The 13,124-nt window shown below is 42.1% G+C and overlaps 1 protein-coding gene across 2 annotated transcripts in view; it reads right to left on the bottom strand.

Annotated features, from left to right (window-relative positions):
• Positions 1-1,989: 1,989 nt before the first annotated feature.
• Positions 1,990-13,124, bottom strand: part of LPAR1 (lysophosphatidic acid receptor 1) — a 74,791-nt gene continuing 63,656 nt past the window's right edge. For both annotated transcript variants that reach the window (XM_032096110.1, XM_032096109.1), the window contains one exon: positions 1,990-7,777. In XM_032096110.1, coding sequence (XP_031952001.1) covers positions 7,476-7,777 — 302 coding nt within the window. In that variant the 3' untranslated portion in view covers positions 1,990-7,475. The remainder of the gene's footprint in view (positions 7,778-13,124) is intronic.

Genomic DNA, 13,124 nt, shown 5'->3' with positions numbered 1-13,124 from the left:
AAAGCCACAACCAAGAATTATTTCCTGAACTTACCAGAAAGCCTTTGAAAGGGTCATAAACCAAATTCTGCACAGAAGGTAGGGGAGTGTCTTCTGTGTTGTCCCTTCCTTCTCACAATTTTCCACTTCCTTGTTCTCTATATATTGTATTTATTTATTTCCCATAGAATCATAGAATTGTTTTGGTTATAAAAGATCTTTAAGATCATTGACTGTAACCCTTAACCTACCAGTGTCAGGCGCAGGAGCAATCCATGCCCCTACGTGCCAAATCTACACATCTTTTAAATATCTCCAGGGATAGTGAAACCCTTAAGACATCATTGATAAAGATATTAAACCAAACTGGCTCCAAAACTAGGCCCTGAGGAACACCACTTGTGATATACTGCCAACTGACTTTAACTGCATTTCCACCCTGTCCTCCAAAGAACTACAAAGGAACTGTATTTGTGGTGTAAAACACCTGGCTGTCACCTAGAGCTTTCCACAAAGATGGTTTAAGCTTTCTGGAGGAGGCACAGGGAAAGGCAACACAAGTGAGGAACTGGAAGGACGCTGAGAGGTGACAAGAATGTTCAGCAAGAGGTTGGGCATGCAAGGACTAGAGGGGGAGCAGCAGATCCATAACCATGTGAAGCCTGAGCAGTTAAGGGGAGAAAGGCTTTAGATAAACATGAAAGAGGCTGATTGCATCTGCTCCTGCTGGGTCCAGCTCACGCGAGGCAGTGCTGCCCACCCAGACACACCTGTCCTGAAGGGGCACAAAAAGGCACAAAGCAAGATGGAAGTGTTAGCCCAGGCGATGCAGGGAAGTGCACTGCAGGCTCTGGGCATTGTGATTTCAAATGTGCTGGCTCTCTGTTCTCAGAGCTCCTGCTCTGTGTCTCCTACTGCACGCTAAGGCTGCGAGCTGCGGCGCTGCACGTGTTGTGTATTTAATGTTAACAGATCGCCATATAAACAGTCTGGCTTTCCCAGCAAATGGTGATCCAGGGCTTACGCAGAAAATCCCAGAGGTATTGCAGTGCATTTTCATGAGACATGATTTATTTTGCAATTGTGTATTTTGTCTTTCTGCTCATTATGTCCAGCAATCAAGCTCCATGGGACTGCTTTACATTACACACGCCATGCCATGGAAAGCCCAGCACCAGGGCATTAGTCATGAATCACCAGGATCTGGGGAGATGAAAAAACTTGAACTCTTCTCATTTTTTATTTTTGTACTTAATAATGCTTAGAGCGATTAGGAACACAAACTTCTTTTTCTGTCATTTTGCTGAAGCAGACACTTGGCTTCCACCAGTGTGTAAGTGATTGGCCTCTCTAGCAAAAGGCAGGGGGCTAATGAACCCTTTACATAAATCCTCTTTTCTTCAAAACATGAAATAGGAGTTAGCATAAAAATAGAGTCTTAAAGAGCTATACTTAAACAGCACTGATAGAATAATTTTATTTCACTCCTGCCTCCTTCCTATGGCTATGCAGATCTTTATGTGGACACATCCATTCCTATACATAAGCCAATCAAATTTGGTTTAGTTAACTTTCTATGGTTAAATCAAAACTGGGGACACATTGTAGGAGAAACATGTCCTTGCACAGCAAAAAGGAAAGGAAGGTGAAGGGCAAAAGGAAAGGAAGAAAGCAGAGGGAGAAAGGAAGGAAGAGGGACAGGGAAAAGAAGCAGTAATTTGTTTTCTCTGTGCGGGAAGAGTTTTCTCTACAGCAACAAGATGAAGCCCGAGGTTAAATGGTGGAAATGTGGACTTCAAAGAAAGGAAGGCGGGCACCTAAGAATCAAACAGAATGGATTAAGTGGTTTACTGGAGATAATCTGTCCTTTTGCTGTCCCTGTGTTTTAGCCCTATGCTATCTCCTGGAAGAGACAAGCCTGTGCCTTGTACAGTGGTTTTTGAATAATTCCCCTCCACATCCAAAAAATACCAGGTCTCCCGAAAAAGGTTATTTCTTTCACACTCCATATTAGACATGCCAAATACTTTATTGTACTAGATACAACCTCTAAACATTTACAGTAAGTGCACTTAGTAACAAAATTGTTTGCCAAACCTCATTGGCTCTCTCAATACTTTTGAATTACAAACACAGCTTTATTTAAACAGGAAAAATTAACAGATTCCTGAGTCTCCCACATACACTTCTGGTTATCAGAATTTTATCACAGGCAAACGGGAACATTTCATGGAGGCTCTTGTTAAAATGCTGGCAGCTATCAGTGTGTTGGATTTCCACGTACCACAGAAGACAGCAGCATAGTTTAATAGCCTTGTGCTCATGTTTTCCTTGTGGGTTTTTTTTAGTTTGTTTGTTTTGTGAGGTTTTTGTTGTAATTTTTTTGTTTTTGTTTGGGTGTTTTGTTTGTTTTCCTTACATATCAGCTTCATTTTTTCATCCTTGAAAGATTTAGAAAAGAGGAGCTGGGTGAATAACTTCTTGGAAAACCCTCTAAGAGAGGAAAATGGAAGGAGAGATACAGGCATATTTTCTTAAGGCGCCGTGGCTGGGCAGGTGTGGGTGTTAATACTTTTTAAGCTAACTCTCTATTGGAAGTGGCCTTCCCAATCAAATGGTAAAGCCCAAGGAATTTGTTTGAACAAATGAGATTGCAGTTGCAAATCCCCTCCCTACAGACAACATTGGGTAGCACAGATTGATGGCTCACAGCAAGAACTGGCTGGAAAGGGCATAACAGGTACACTTGCAGTAACAGGAAAGCCCTTAACAGGACCAGAAAAAGGAAAAGCCTGTATTTACCTTTGCAGCAAGTGGAAAAAACCAGCCAGTTTGCTAAGACTGACCTCTGCCAGCTACCTCCAGTCTCATGGTCAGAAGGGACCCAGAGCAATGACAGGGCAATGACAGGGACACTGGCGATGGGGTCACACCTCCTCACAAGGTGGGGACAATGCACTAGAGAAATGCCTTTGCCAGCTCTGCTTTGCATCACCTTGATTCACACAGAAAACCAGACCAGGGATGTTTGCATCAAAGCCTCTCCATCTGGTGGTGTTCTTTTTAATCCCACCTGGGAAGAGCAATCTATAGGGTAGAATTTTATTTCTTTCACAGAAGAAGCTGCGTGTTTTTTGTCCATGGACACCTACTGCAGACAGATCTGGCTGCAGCAGTGTCACAGACAGAAACCCCAGATGGCTTTACAACAGTTAAGTATGGTATCTGGTAGCATACTTCTGGGGCAACACAAAGGTCAGAAAAAGCTACAAAACCTGCTTCAGAAGCAGAGCCCACTTGAGTTTTCCCTGACACACTGCTCCTGGGACCCAGACTGGCCATGGTTAAACCCCTGCCCAGCACACCAGTACAGACCAAAAGACATAGACCATGGGTGACCCAAAAAGTTTCGTTTCAGTGCAATCCCATACTGGGACAAATTTATGCTGCTATTGAGAAGTTACTTAGTCTCGAGAGGAAGGAAAACTCAAACACTGGACATAAGACATGTCCTTTCCTCGTTGACATCCAAGTTGCCCAGGCTTAGTTTGCCCCATGAAGATAGCAGGCCTGCCCTTGGTCCTTTTCATCAAGTGGCTTACTCTGAGCCTTTGTTTCCTGTTTGTTTAAATGCTGCTACAGCTGTGACTCTCTGGCAAGGGCAGAGTTAAAACAAACAATGGTGAATCTTGTGGCAACTATTTAAAAAACTCTGTTGCTGGTGCACTATGGACAGAGATATATGCTTATTTCAAGGAATCACTGAAAAAGCCTTTTTTTTGGTCTGCCCTCTCTTCTATCTGCCCAGATTTTAGCATCTCAGTCAGAAGCCAGCCTGAAGCTGCCAAGGGATCTCAGAAAACCCAGAACAAAAAAAGGTGCTGACCAGAAAACCAATGTGTCAAACACACATAGAATATATTTTCAACCGTTTATATAAAAGCTGTGCTTTTTCTGACCATGGGTCACCCAGTCTCCCTATATATCACAGTAACAGGGAATTAAAATTCAAAGGCCATCTTTTTAATTAGTTTTCAGACTTACACTGCCACAGAAAATACATGAAGTAGGAAAACACATTTTCCTTGATCTGCAAATGATGTTCCTTTTAATACACAACTCCCCACCACTACAATTGCTGACACAAACACCATTACATTTGAACTTCAAGAGGATTTACTTGGACCAGAGGCAGTCAGCAACAGAAGAATTTTAATGACTGTGGGAGGATCGTCGGTATTTTAAGAAGTCTTCTAAAACCTTTTGAAGAATTTGAGATAAGTAAAAATAAGTGGGGCAATTTTTTTCCCTAAGTACTTTGCACCGTGTTTTCACGTAGCAGAAGTGAGTTCTACAACTGCACAATGAGGCTGGAAAATCTGAATAGAAGAGCAAAACTTAAAAAAATTCTGAGATGAAAACAAATGGCATGGGAACCATTCTAAGGAACGCAGCAAATGAAGCCTTCTATTCCAGGCTCTGGTTTTTATTCTCTTTGCTCACTGGAGCTGTAATTTCATTAGCTTGCAAAGAACCACTCAATTCACAGATCAGATTTCTTAAGGATATAGGGACAACATGTCAACAACACAAAGCACTAATCAAATTTTTATACAGCAGTCACACGCTCAGTGAGTTCCTCTAGCAGAATTGCACAAGCGACGTTCTTCCTGTTGCATTTGATCTGAAACACTGCACTTCACCTATTAGAAGAAAAGCCACCTGCTGTCAGACATGCTCCTGGATTAATATACCTGACAACAGAAATTTAACTGCTCCCATGAGTTCAAAAGGTCCAGCTTCTCGAATTGTTGAGTGCCTCCTTGGGTTGATCAATGTACCTGGACAGCAACTGACATCTGTCACAATCACAATGATGACAGAAAACCTCCTTGGGCATCTGTCTTCACAAGGGGCCTCTGGACCCACCCATGTCTCGAACAACCACACCACCCCTGTTTTCAAATTATTCACCCATGGCTTCGCAAAACCCACCACACTTCCAGCAGGTTAAACTAGGGTGAATGATTTGCTGCTATTTTGTGACATCATCCTCCCACCCTATCTGGATGAGATTCAATAAAAGCATGCAAACAGCAGTGAGAAGGACACTTGGAAAGGGCAACCCCCCAGCCCAAAAATCCCCAAACCCTAGAATATAGTGTCTGTGATCTTCTACTTCTGTGGGGATGTTAGGGACAGGAAAAAGTGCTCTTCCTGGATCCAAGGAAGAAAGGAACTCCAAGGACTCTTGAGAAAAGGAAATTGTTTTTCAGTCAGATGTGCCCTGCCTTTGGAGGCAGTCTTACCCTCTCCTTTCTTCTGCTTACCTGCACTAGTTCATATCAAGCAGGTGCTAAGGAAAAATTATGAGTGGATTAGCAAGCAGATGCTTTTAAATGAAAAAGTTCATACAGCCTGTTCTTCTGTTTCTCAGTACAGTTCTGCGAAGAAAACCAAATCAACCTGTACATTAACTTGCTCTCAAATACAGTCAGAAAAAAAGACTGGTTTTGTTCAAAGCAAGTGGATATATTCAAATCCTTGGTCAACTGGCAGATAACGTTATGTTTATTCTCTCTGCCTACTCTACTTTCCACAGTGTCCACACAAAATTAGCTCAACAATTCAGGTGGATTTCAGTTTTACTGAAAGCAGTGTCAAAACTCTCACTTTATTCAGTGGAGGCAGGTTTTGTTCACTTGTTACTCTTCCTTTGCTCAGTAAGGAACTGCCTATTCCAAGCTATTTCATGCTTGGAAGCATAAAACCTGAGCATCTCCTCGAAGCAAGAGATCTAGAAAACACTGGATTTTGCTGGGCTGAGCCTCTACCCTCCATTTTCTCCCTGCCCAAATGGCAGAATATCGTCCTGTAAGTTACATTCCAGTACGGTACAATTAATGATATACATCTCTGGGGTTTTTTTGTTTTGTTTTGTGGGGTTATTTTTTTCTGAGTGTGGGTTTTGTTTGTTTTTTTTTTTCTTTTTTAATTGATTTTTTTTGTTTTGTTTGTTTGTTTCTTTTTGTTATAGAGACAAAACAATGATGAAAACAGTGCCAGGAATTTACTGTTGATGTATTTTACATTGTTAGGGGAACACACAGTTTCCTAGAAAGAGGTCCCAAGTTTTTTATCAGCAAGATCCCACCTTTGCTCACATTTACTCCTGTTAAGGAGTTTTGTTTAGTATCACTGATTCTTCGCAACCGATATTCACGAGTGACATTTCTCTTCAAAACAGTCTCATATGAAAAAAACCCCACCTGTTAGCTTAGGTTTTTATAACAGTGTACATGTGTGGCTACTATCTGTAGCATGGTCCAGTCATTTGCAATAGATGACTACCTTGTAAATTCTTGACTTTACAAAATAAAATTGTGCCTTGGTTCTTAGCAGCCCACTGCTTTTGAAATGAAGGGTGTATAATTTGAACAGTACTCCCCAAATATTTCTCAGTGCAAAAATGCAGAAGGTCTTTTGTTTTCAGTTACAAGAAAGGTTCCATAAAAACATAGCTTTTTTTTCCATTAAAAATGCATATGCTTTTTGCCATGAACAAGAAAAGCATTCCAAGAATATGCAATAAATACAATTTTTGCAATCTACCAACGTGACTGTAGCCCTTTAAGAGCCTTAGGGATGTGTTCTACTTTAAGAACTTATCCATAAAAAACTTGGTACCCCTCGCATGTTACACATTTCATACCACACTTCAAAGAAGAACCTTATATACATTGTGACTAAAGTATGTTTATTTCATAATCTAAACAAACACTGGAATACAGTCTATACTTTTCTACTTTCCGGCAGACTTTACAAAGAGCTTTTTTTTTTTTTTCATAATTAAAACAATCTGCATACACACAGAACATGCATTCTCTAACTCCGGTAATGAAGGTAAGAAGAGTCAGTTTCCCTCATCTTCCTGTTGCCTGTGTTAGAAAGAAATACTTTTCTTTTTACTGTAGTTATGACAGTGTGGCTAAGGATACAAAGACTACAGCACAGTTTTACTCCCTGCACAGAAAATGTTCATCACAAGCATGCTGATGGTGATACATATTACATGTCTATTAAATGATAGGCATATTTTTATCCCCTTTACTCCCTTTTTAAAAATACTAAGTGGCTACATGTAAATGCAGTGAAGCAGGTATAAGCTTAATTAATCAGAGTTGATTCAGACTGGCACCAAGATGCAGCAAAGTCCAACAGAGTCTCAGCAAGGCTTTTCATGGGCTATCGATGACCTCTGCTGCAAAGCAACTATGTTCTGCTTTTTCGAAGTAGGAATCAAAGGCCTTGCAGCATGGCCAGTCCTGTGGACAGGGCGGTCTGTGCTGGTGTGTCAGGCCCCCTGGAAAAGATGCGCTTGTAGTCCATTAGTGTTTGAGAAAACGTGAGTGGGTTACCTTCCCAGGGGCCATGCACCTGCCCCGCCCCGTGGCGTCGCCTGCTGCCCTTTGCTGGTCACACGGCTGGCTGTGGTTTCACACCACGGAGTGGTCGTTGCTGTGGACACCAGCCAAGATGGTGTGGTTGAGGGAGGACGCTGACCGATCCGAGCCTTCGGTGGGGCCATTGGTGCTCTCACTGCGCTGGCAGCAGAGGATCTGCTTGAACGTCGCACTCATTTCCTTGTCCCGGTAGGAGTAGATGATGGGGTTCATGGCAGAGTTGAACTCTGCCAGGAGCAGGAAGAATTTTTCATAGGCCAGGACATTGCACTGGGGACAGCAAACATCAAGGAGCAGCAAGACTAAACCTGGGGTCCAGCAGATTATGAAAGCACCTAAAAAGAGAAAGAATGGACAAAACACAAACTCCACAAATATACTAATGCATCATTACTTGTCAAAACACCTCAAGAACCATCCAGCCAGAAGCAGGAATGGCTAATTTTCTCTTTCAAGAGCATTGTTCCCACACTCTATTTTCATTGACCTGATGAGAGGGATGCCTTTCAAAGATCTGTAAATGGTTATGGGCAGCACATCAAAAGAGCAAGACACACCCCCAAGCCCCAGCCCCCACCATCTGAAACTCTGCTTGGCAAATACATTTACATTTAGAGTTGATAATGAGGAACATTTTTTCCCTTCAGTTAGAGACCTCTGACTAATCAATCTCTTGATCAGGAGAAACAATGCTGCAATTTACTTCTCAAACTAATAAAAACAAAGAAAACCTTTCTGTGAGTGCTGTGACTGAAGCATCAGTAATAGAAAAAGAGTGGGGCAGGCAGCAATTCCCAAGAAAAAGAAAGCCTGGGTCTTGTTAATCCATTTCAGCCCCATTATGTAATGGAAAGTCCTAAACACACATCCTTCTTGCACTGAAATGCTGCCCTTCAACAGATCTACTTCTTTTCTTAGGGCTCTATTCAATTGAAATTCAGAGGCTCATCAGGCTTCAATAGTGTCAAAGCCAAAGAGTCTTACCCCGATTAAAATGCTTCCCCCTCCTTTCTCTGTTTTCCAAAGCTCTGAGGAGAACAAAGCCCAGAACAAAATTCAGAGCTCAATGCAGAAATTAAATCAAATGCCTTGTACTTTATTGGGAGTACTGAATTAAAGGAAGATGGTAACTCCTTGAAGGTTAGGGAGGTTTTAAATATAAGCACTGCTGGGGAAGACCTTACACACCAATCATGTCAGAACAAAGACAGGCCTCCTGAGATTTTCCAGGCTGCTTTACTGAGGTGGAAACCAATGTCTTATCATCACTGAGCAGGATTAGCACAGGCAGCACAATAAGACTTCCCAGCACTATGCAGTGAGTGCTGTTTTCAAACTGGTTCTCCTGTCACTGTGGTATTTGTTAACATACTGCTCCCATCTTTTCTTCAGTGATGGTCTCTGCATCAGGTCACACAGCATGCACACCTTTAGCCATGCCTGCCAAGAAGGTGCCAGCAACTTCCAGCTTGGGCAGTGGCAACTGTAAGCTGTGCAGACACCTTTCTGTTTGGACAGCAAGCCCACCCAGATGAAATAAAAGAATATTTTCCCAAGGGCCCTGCAAATATGCAATGTACGCCAGGTGACGGACACTGGTTAGCAACCAGGAAACCACACACACAGGCTTTTTACACACCAAAAAGCATCCCTAAACTGAGCTTGCTTGCAACTAATGGTGCCACAGTGCCACTCAATGCCTATCACTTTGCTGACCAACAAAGCTTGCCAATGGAAAAAAGCTGGGGGATGAACTGCCAGCTGCCAGTACAAAGCATCAAGCCCTTTCACCAAATGACTTTGTTAGGGTCTCTGGCAGCAATTTGACAGCATGGGGATGAAACTCTCCCATGCTGAGATAGCACCAAACACATGAATCCACTTCATAGCTTTTGTCTGCAGCTGTTTTGGATTCCAGCAGTCCTAGAAAAGAGTACTTGAAACACATATAAAGGACTACAGGCTTTTGTGCCTTCCTTGTACCTGTTCCCACAAGAGTAGAAAACTGCATCTCTTATTTGCAGGATTGTCCATGCTGATAGAGTCTGTTCTCTGCACAGAAAATCTCTGCTGAGCTGGTTTATGCAGAAACGAAGTCAGTAATTCAAATTAAACCATTCACTTGAAATTGTGCAAACTGTGTTCAGCATCCTAGCTAGTGAGGCAGCAGTGGACTTTGATCTAGCTCGAGCATGTATTTTCTTCATGATAGGCTGCCTTGGGAGAACCACATCAGACATGGGAACACTGTAAGTCATGGGATCTACAGTGAAGGACAAAAGACAATGATAGCATCCTCACCAGGCCTGTAGCAGAAAAGTCCAATGTGGAAACAATGGAGCTAGCAGGAAAGCTCTCATAACATTGTTCAAAGTTGCAATTGAAAGCTTCCAATTCTCCAATTTATTACCTTTTTTTAAAATGTATTCCTGAGGAACAACAGAACATTCTGTTGGCATAATTTTTGATATGTTAGAAACAGCAACAAGAAGCTCTACGGTGAAGCAGACAGGAATTTGCTCCTGAGAAAGCCCGAAAGTCATCCAGAAAAATCCACATGCAGCTCACTGCACTGAACACTGGTCTCAGGTGGAGTTCCTGAGCCTCTCTGGGCTCCTCAGTATCTCAGACAGGTCTGACAACCTATGTACTGAGGCTTGACTGGCTGCACTGAAGAAAAAGTGGACTGTGGTTGAGCAACTAATTGCTCTGTGCAGCTCAAACTACACCAAAAAATGATAAAAACAAAGGTTGCCTTCCCACCCAGCTCTGGAAGGAAGTCACTATTGCGCAAGTTGTCACTCTTCTGCTCCTAGCAAAACATCCCCCCATGCTAATGGCTCTGGCAGCTTATTAAGTGCTTGTAAATGATCACATAAAATACCTCAGGTTTGTACACTTTTTATTTAACTGTTGTACGCTGGAAAATACTGAGAGGCAACACTCATGGTAAGGACATGTTTGAGTTAGGTACAAAGGAACATATAAATGTCAGGCTTCAGATTTAGGAAACCTCATCTGTTAAACATGGAATTCTTTTTCTGGAAGGAAAACAAAGATTGAATTTTTTTCTTTTTTTTTTTCTTCTCTTATTTGGAATATTTGTTGAAGTAAGCTGAAAGTGAGGTTAAATTTTTCCTCTCCCAGAAATCTGTTGTGAATTGATTTCACCAAGAATGAAGATCTAAAAATATCACATTTAATAAAACAGTGACATCCAAAAGCTTCCTACTGCCATATACTGGAAAGCCTTAAGCATACACCAAAATATTGATGTTTTTCTGCTCAGAATCAGAACTGAGAGCAGCCTAAAGTACAGTGTCAGTAATTTCCAGGTGCATCTTAACACTTTACAAACTCAGTCAAACCCAAGTTACAATGACATACAAAGCAGATCTGTTGCATTCAGCAACTTGAACCTTTGTGGATATGCCACAGTCATACCATGGCACTAGGAGAGCCCAACGTACTTGAAAAACAGTGCAGATTTTAAATCCTTGGGTGGCTGAAGAGCACTGTTGCCTGGACAGAGAGCACCTTGGGATGTTACCTCCAGCCCTGGCAGTCGCCTGAAGGCACTGGCACTGCAAGAATTTGAACGAGCTCCTCAGTTGCAGCAAGAGGAACATTCCCATGGTGCATGGCCAAGGTCTGTCCTGAGGGCTGGGCCATAGAGGGCTGGGTGAAAAAGAAACGCCTATCAGGCTGAGGGGTGAATGGCTAGCCACTAGACAGGAAAGCTTGAGGAACCAGAGAAATAGCACCACATCTTCTTAAAAGATTGAAGGGTCCCTATGGACTTAGAAGCATGTTTTACAGCAGGAAATATGAGTTACAAAAAAGCATTTATGACCTAATCTAATTTTCCGCTGCTGTATGATACCTCTCATCCAGAAATAAAACTCCAGCACCTCATGTACTGTCTATTGCAGAGCTGTGGCAGAAATCCACTGGGGGCTTTCCAATGACCATGATATGACTACATCATATCTGTCTTGAACCCTTGTCTGGTGCACCAGTGCAGATTATGTTTCCATGGTAGCTGGATGGTGGAAAGCCTTGGGTAAATGTGACAAGGCCTCACAGCCAGATTTGATTGCAAGAGAGTAAAGGCTGTTGTAGGCAGTAGGCCTATGAAACCAGCCATGATAAATCACACAAAAATCAGTGAGTAGAAGAGTAAAAAGAGAAAACAACTCCAAAAACCAGCAGCAGAAAAGAGTGAGCTGCACAAGAATAAACACTGATGAACTAGTCACTCATTACTAGGATACCAGACAGGATGGCTGCTCATGAAACTTCTTGTGTTAGCAGGAAAAGTGTTTCCTAAGCAGCACTCTTTTTTTTCTTTTTAGTTTTTGTCTTTTGCCTTGAACAGCCAATGCCTGTGTTTATTGCATGAACATTTGTTTTCCTCTAACTCACAAGAGCAAAATAAGAGAAGGACTTCCGCTTCTGCCAAGTCACACACTGCTGTCCCTCAGAGGCTCCAGAGGGATGCAGCTCTTGTCAAAGCACACCTACTCTGAAACACCCTTCTTCTCTGCCTTAACTATACTGTGTCCCTTTGATGTGCCCTCTTCTATTTATCTTGTGTGTTAACCCTGATTTCTGGCATGGGCTCACACTCACCCCACAAATTCCTCAGTCTACATGGAGAGGAAAAATATTGAGAGGGCTTCTTTTAGGGAGGGAGAGAAGAAAAAAAACCAACTCTCCTATGTTTGCAGTTTTTTTAAGATTACAGGAATAGGATAAGGCACTAGCATATCAAAGACAAAAGATCCATTCCAGCTGAACTGCAGGAACAGTTACAATCTGCTGCTGTTGTCATCCTACTGCTGTCCACCTGCTGTCCTCTCCAAATCCCCTCCTGCCCTCAGAGTGGCATCTGTGACAGGCAGCTGCACCCCCCCTTCCCCTGGGACAATGGTGACTGAGAGAGGAGAAGACACTGAGCATCACTGTTATCACAGCTATCAACAGGGAGAAGAGTCCTTCTGCACTTTGTGCAGACTGAAAGCAATGCTCTGGGTCGACGATTTGTGTTAATTAATAAAACCATAGCCAAAAAGGGCTACAGAAGTGCCTCGCATTTTCCACATTTTGATATAATCCCACCCTCAGCAGGGAAAGCCACTTGCTATGCTATCTGAGGAGCAAGCTCATCAGCTGCAACACAACTGGACTGCTTCATGTCCTAGTCATCTGTAAACTGTATCAATAATCCTCCTTACCACTGAGCATTATCTTGTGCATGGCATGCATAGAGATAAGTGCTGCATACAATAGCGCTTATTTACAGCTGTGTATTGTTTTCCCCTGACACAAATATGAGTGCATGAAATCTAAAATGAATAGATTATAGATGCCAAGATCATGAAGAACATTCATCATGCTGTAAACATACAGAGTGTAAGAGCAATTTTTCTAATTCTAGTCTGACATAGTCCCTAATTTTGCCATAACATTACTACAATATAGCTAATAGTTCTTGGTGGATAAAAACACAGTTGTTGTTATTTTTTGCATTTTCTGCTGGAAATAATTAACAAGGGGTAATGTTTGCTTCCACCCATGGAATTTTCATGTGAAGAAATAAAATGAGATTACCACATATAGATCAGATTAATAAATTTAAAATAATTGTATGCTAAACTTGGCAAATTCTGAAGAACTTCA

This window comes from Corvus moneduloides, chromosome Z (genome assembly GCF_009650955.1).
Source record: "Corvus moneduloides isolate bCorMon1 chromosome Z, bCorMon1.pri, whole genome shotgun sequence".
NCBI lineage: Eukaryota > Metazoa > Chordata > Aves > Passeriformes > Corvidae > Corvus > Corvus moneduloides.
Note: the sequence above shows the minus strand (reverse complement) of the source record. Positions and strands in the feature narration are given on the sequence as shown.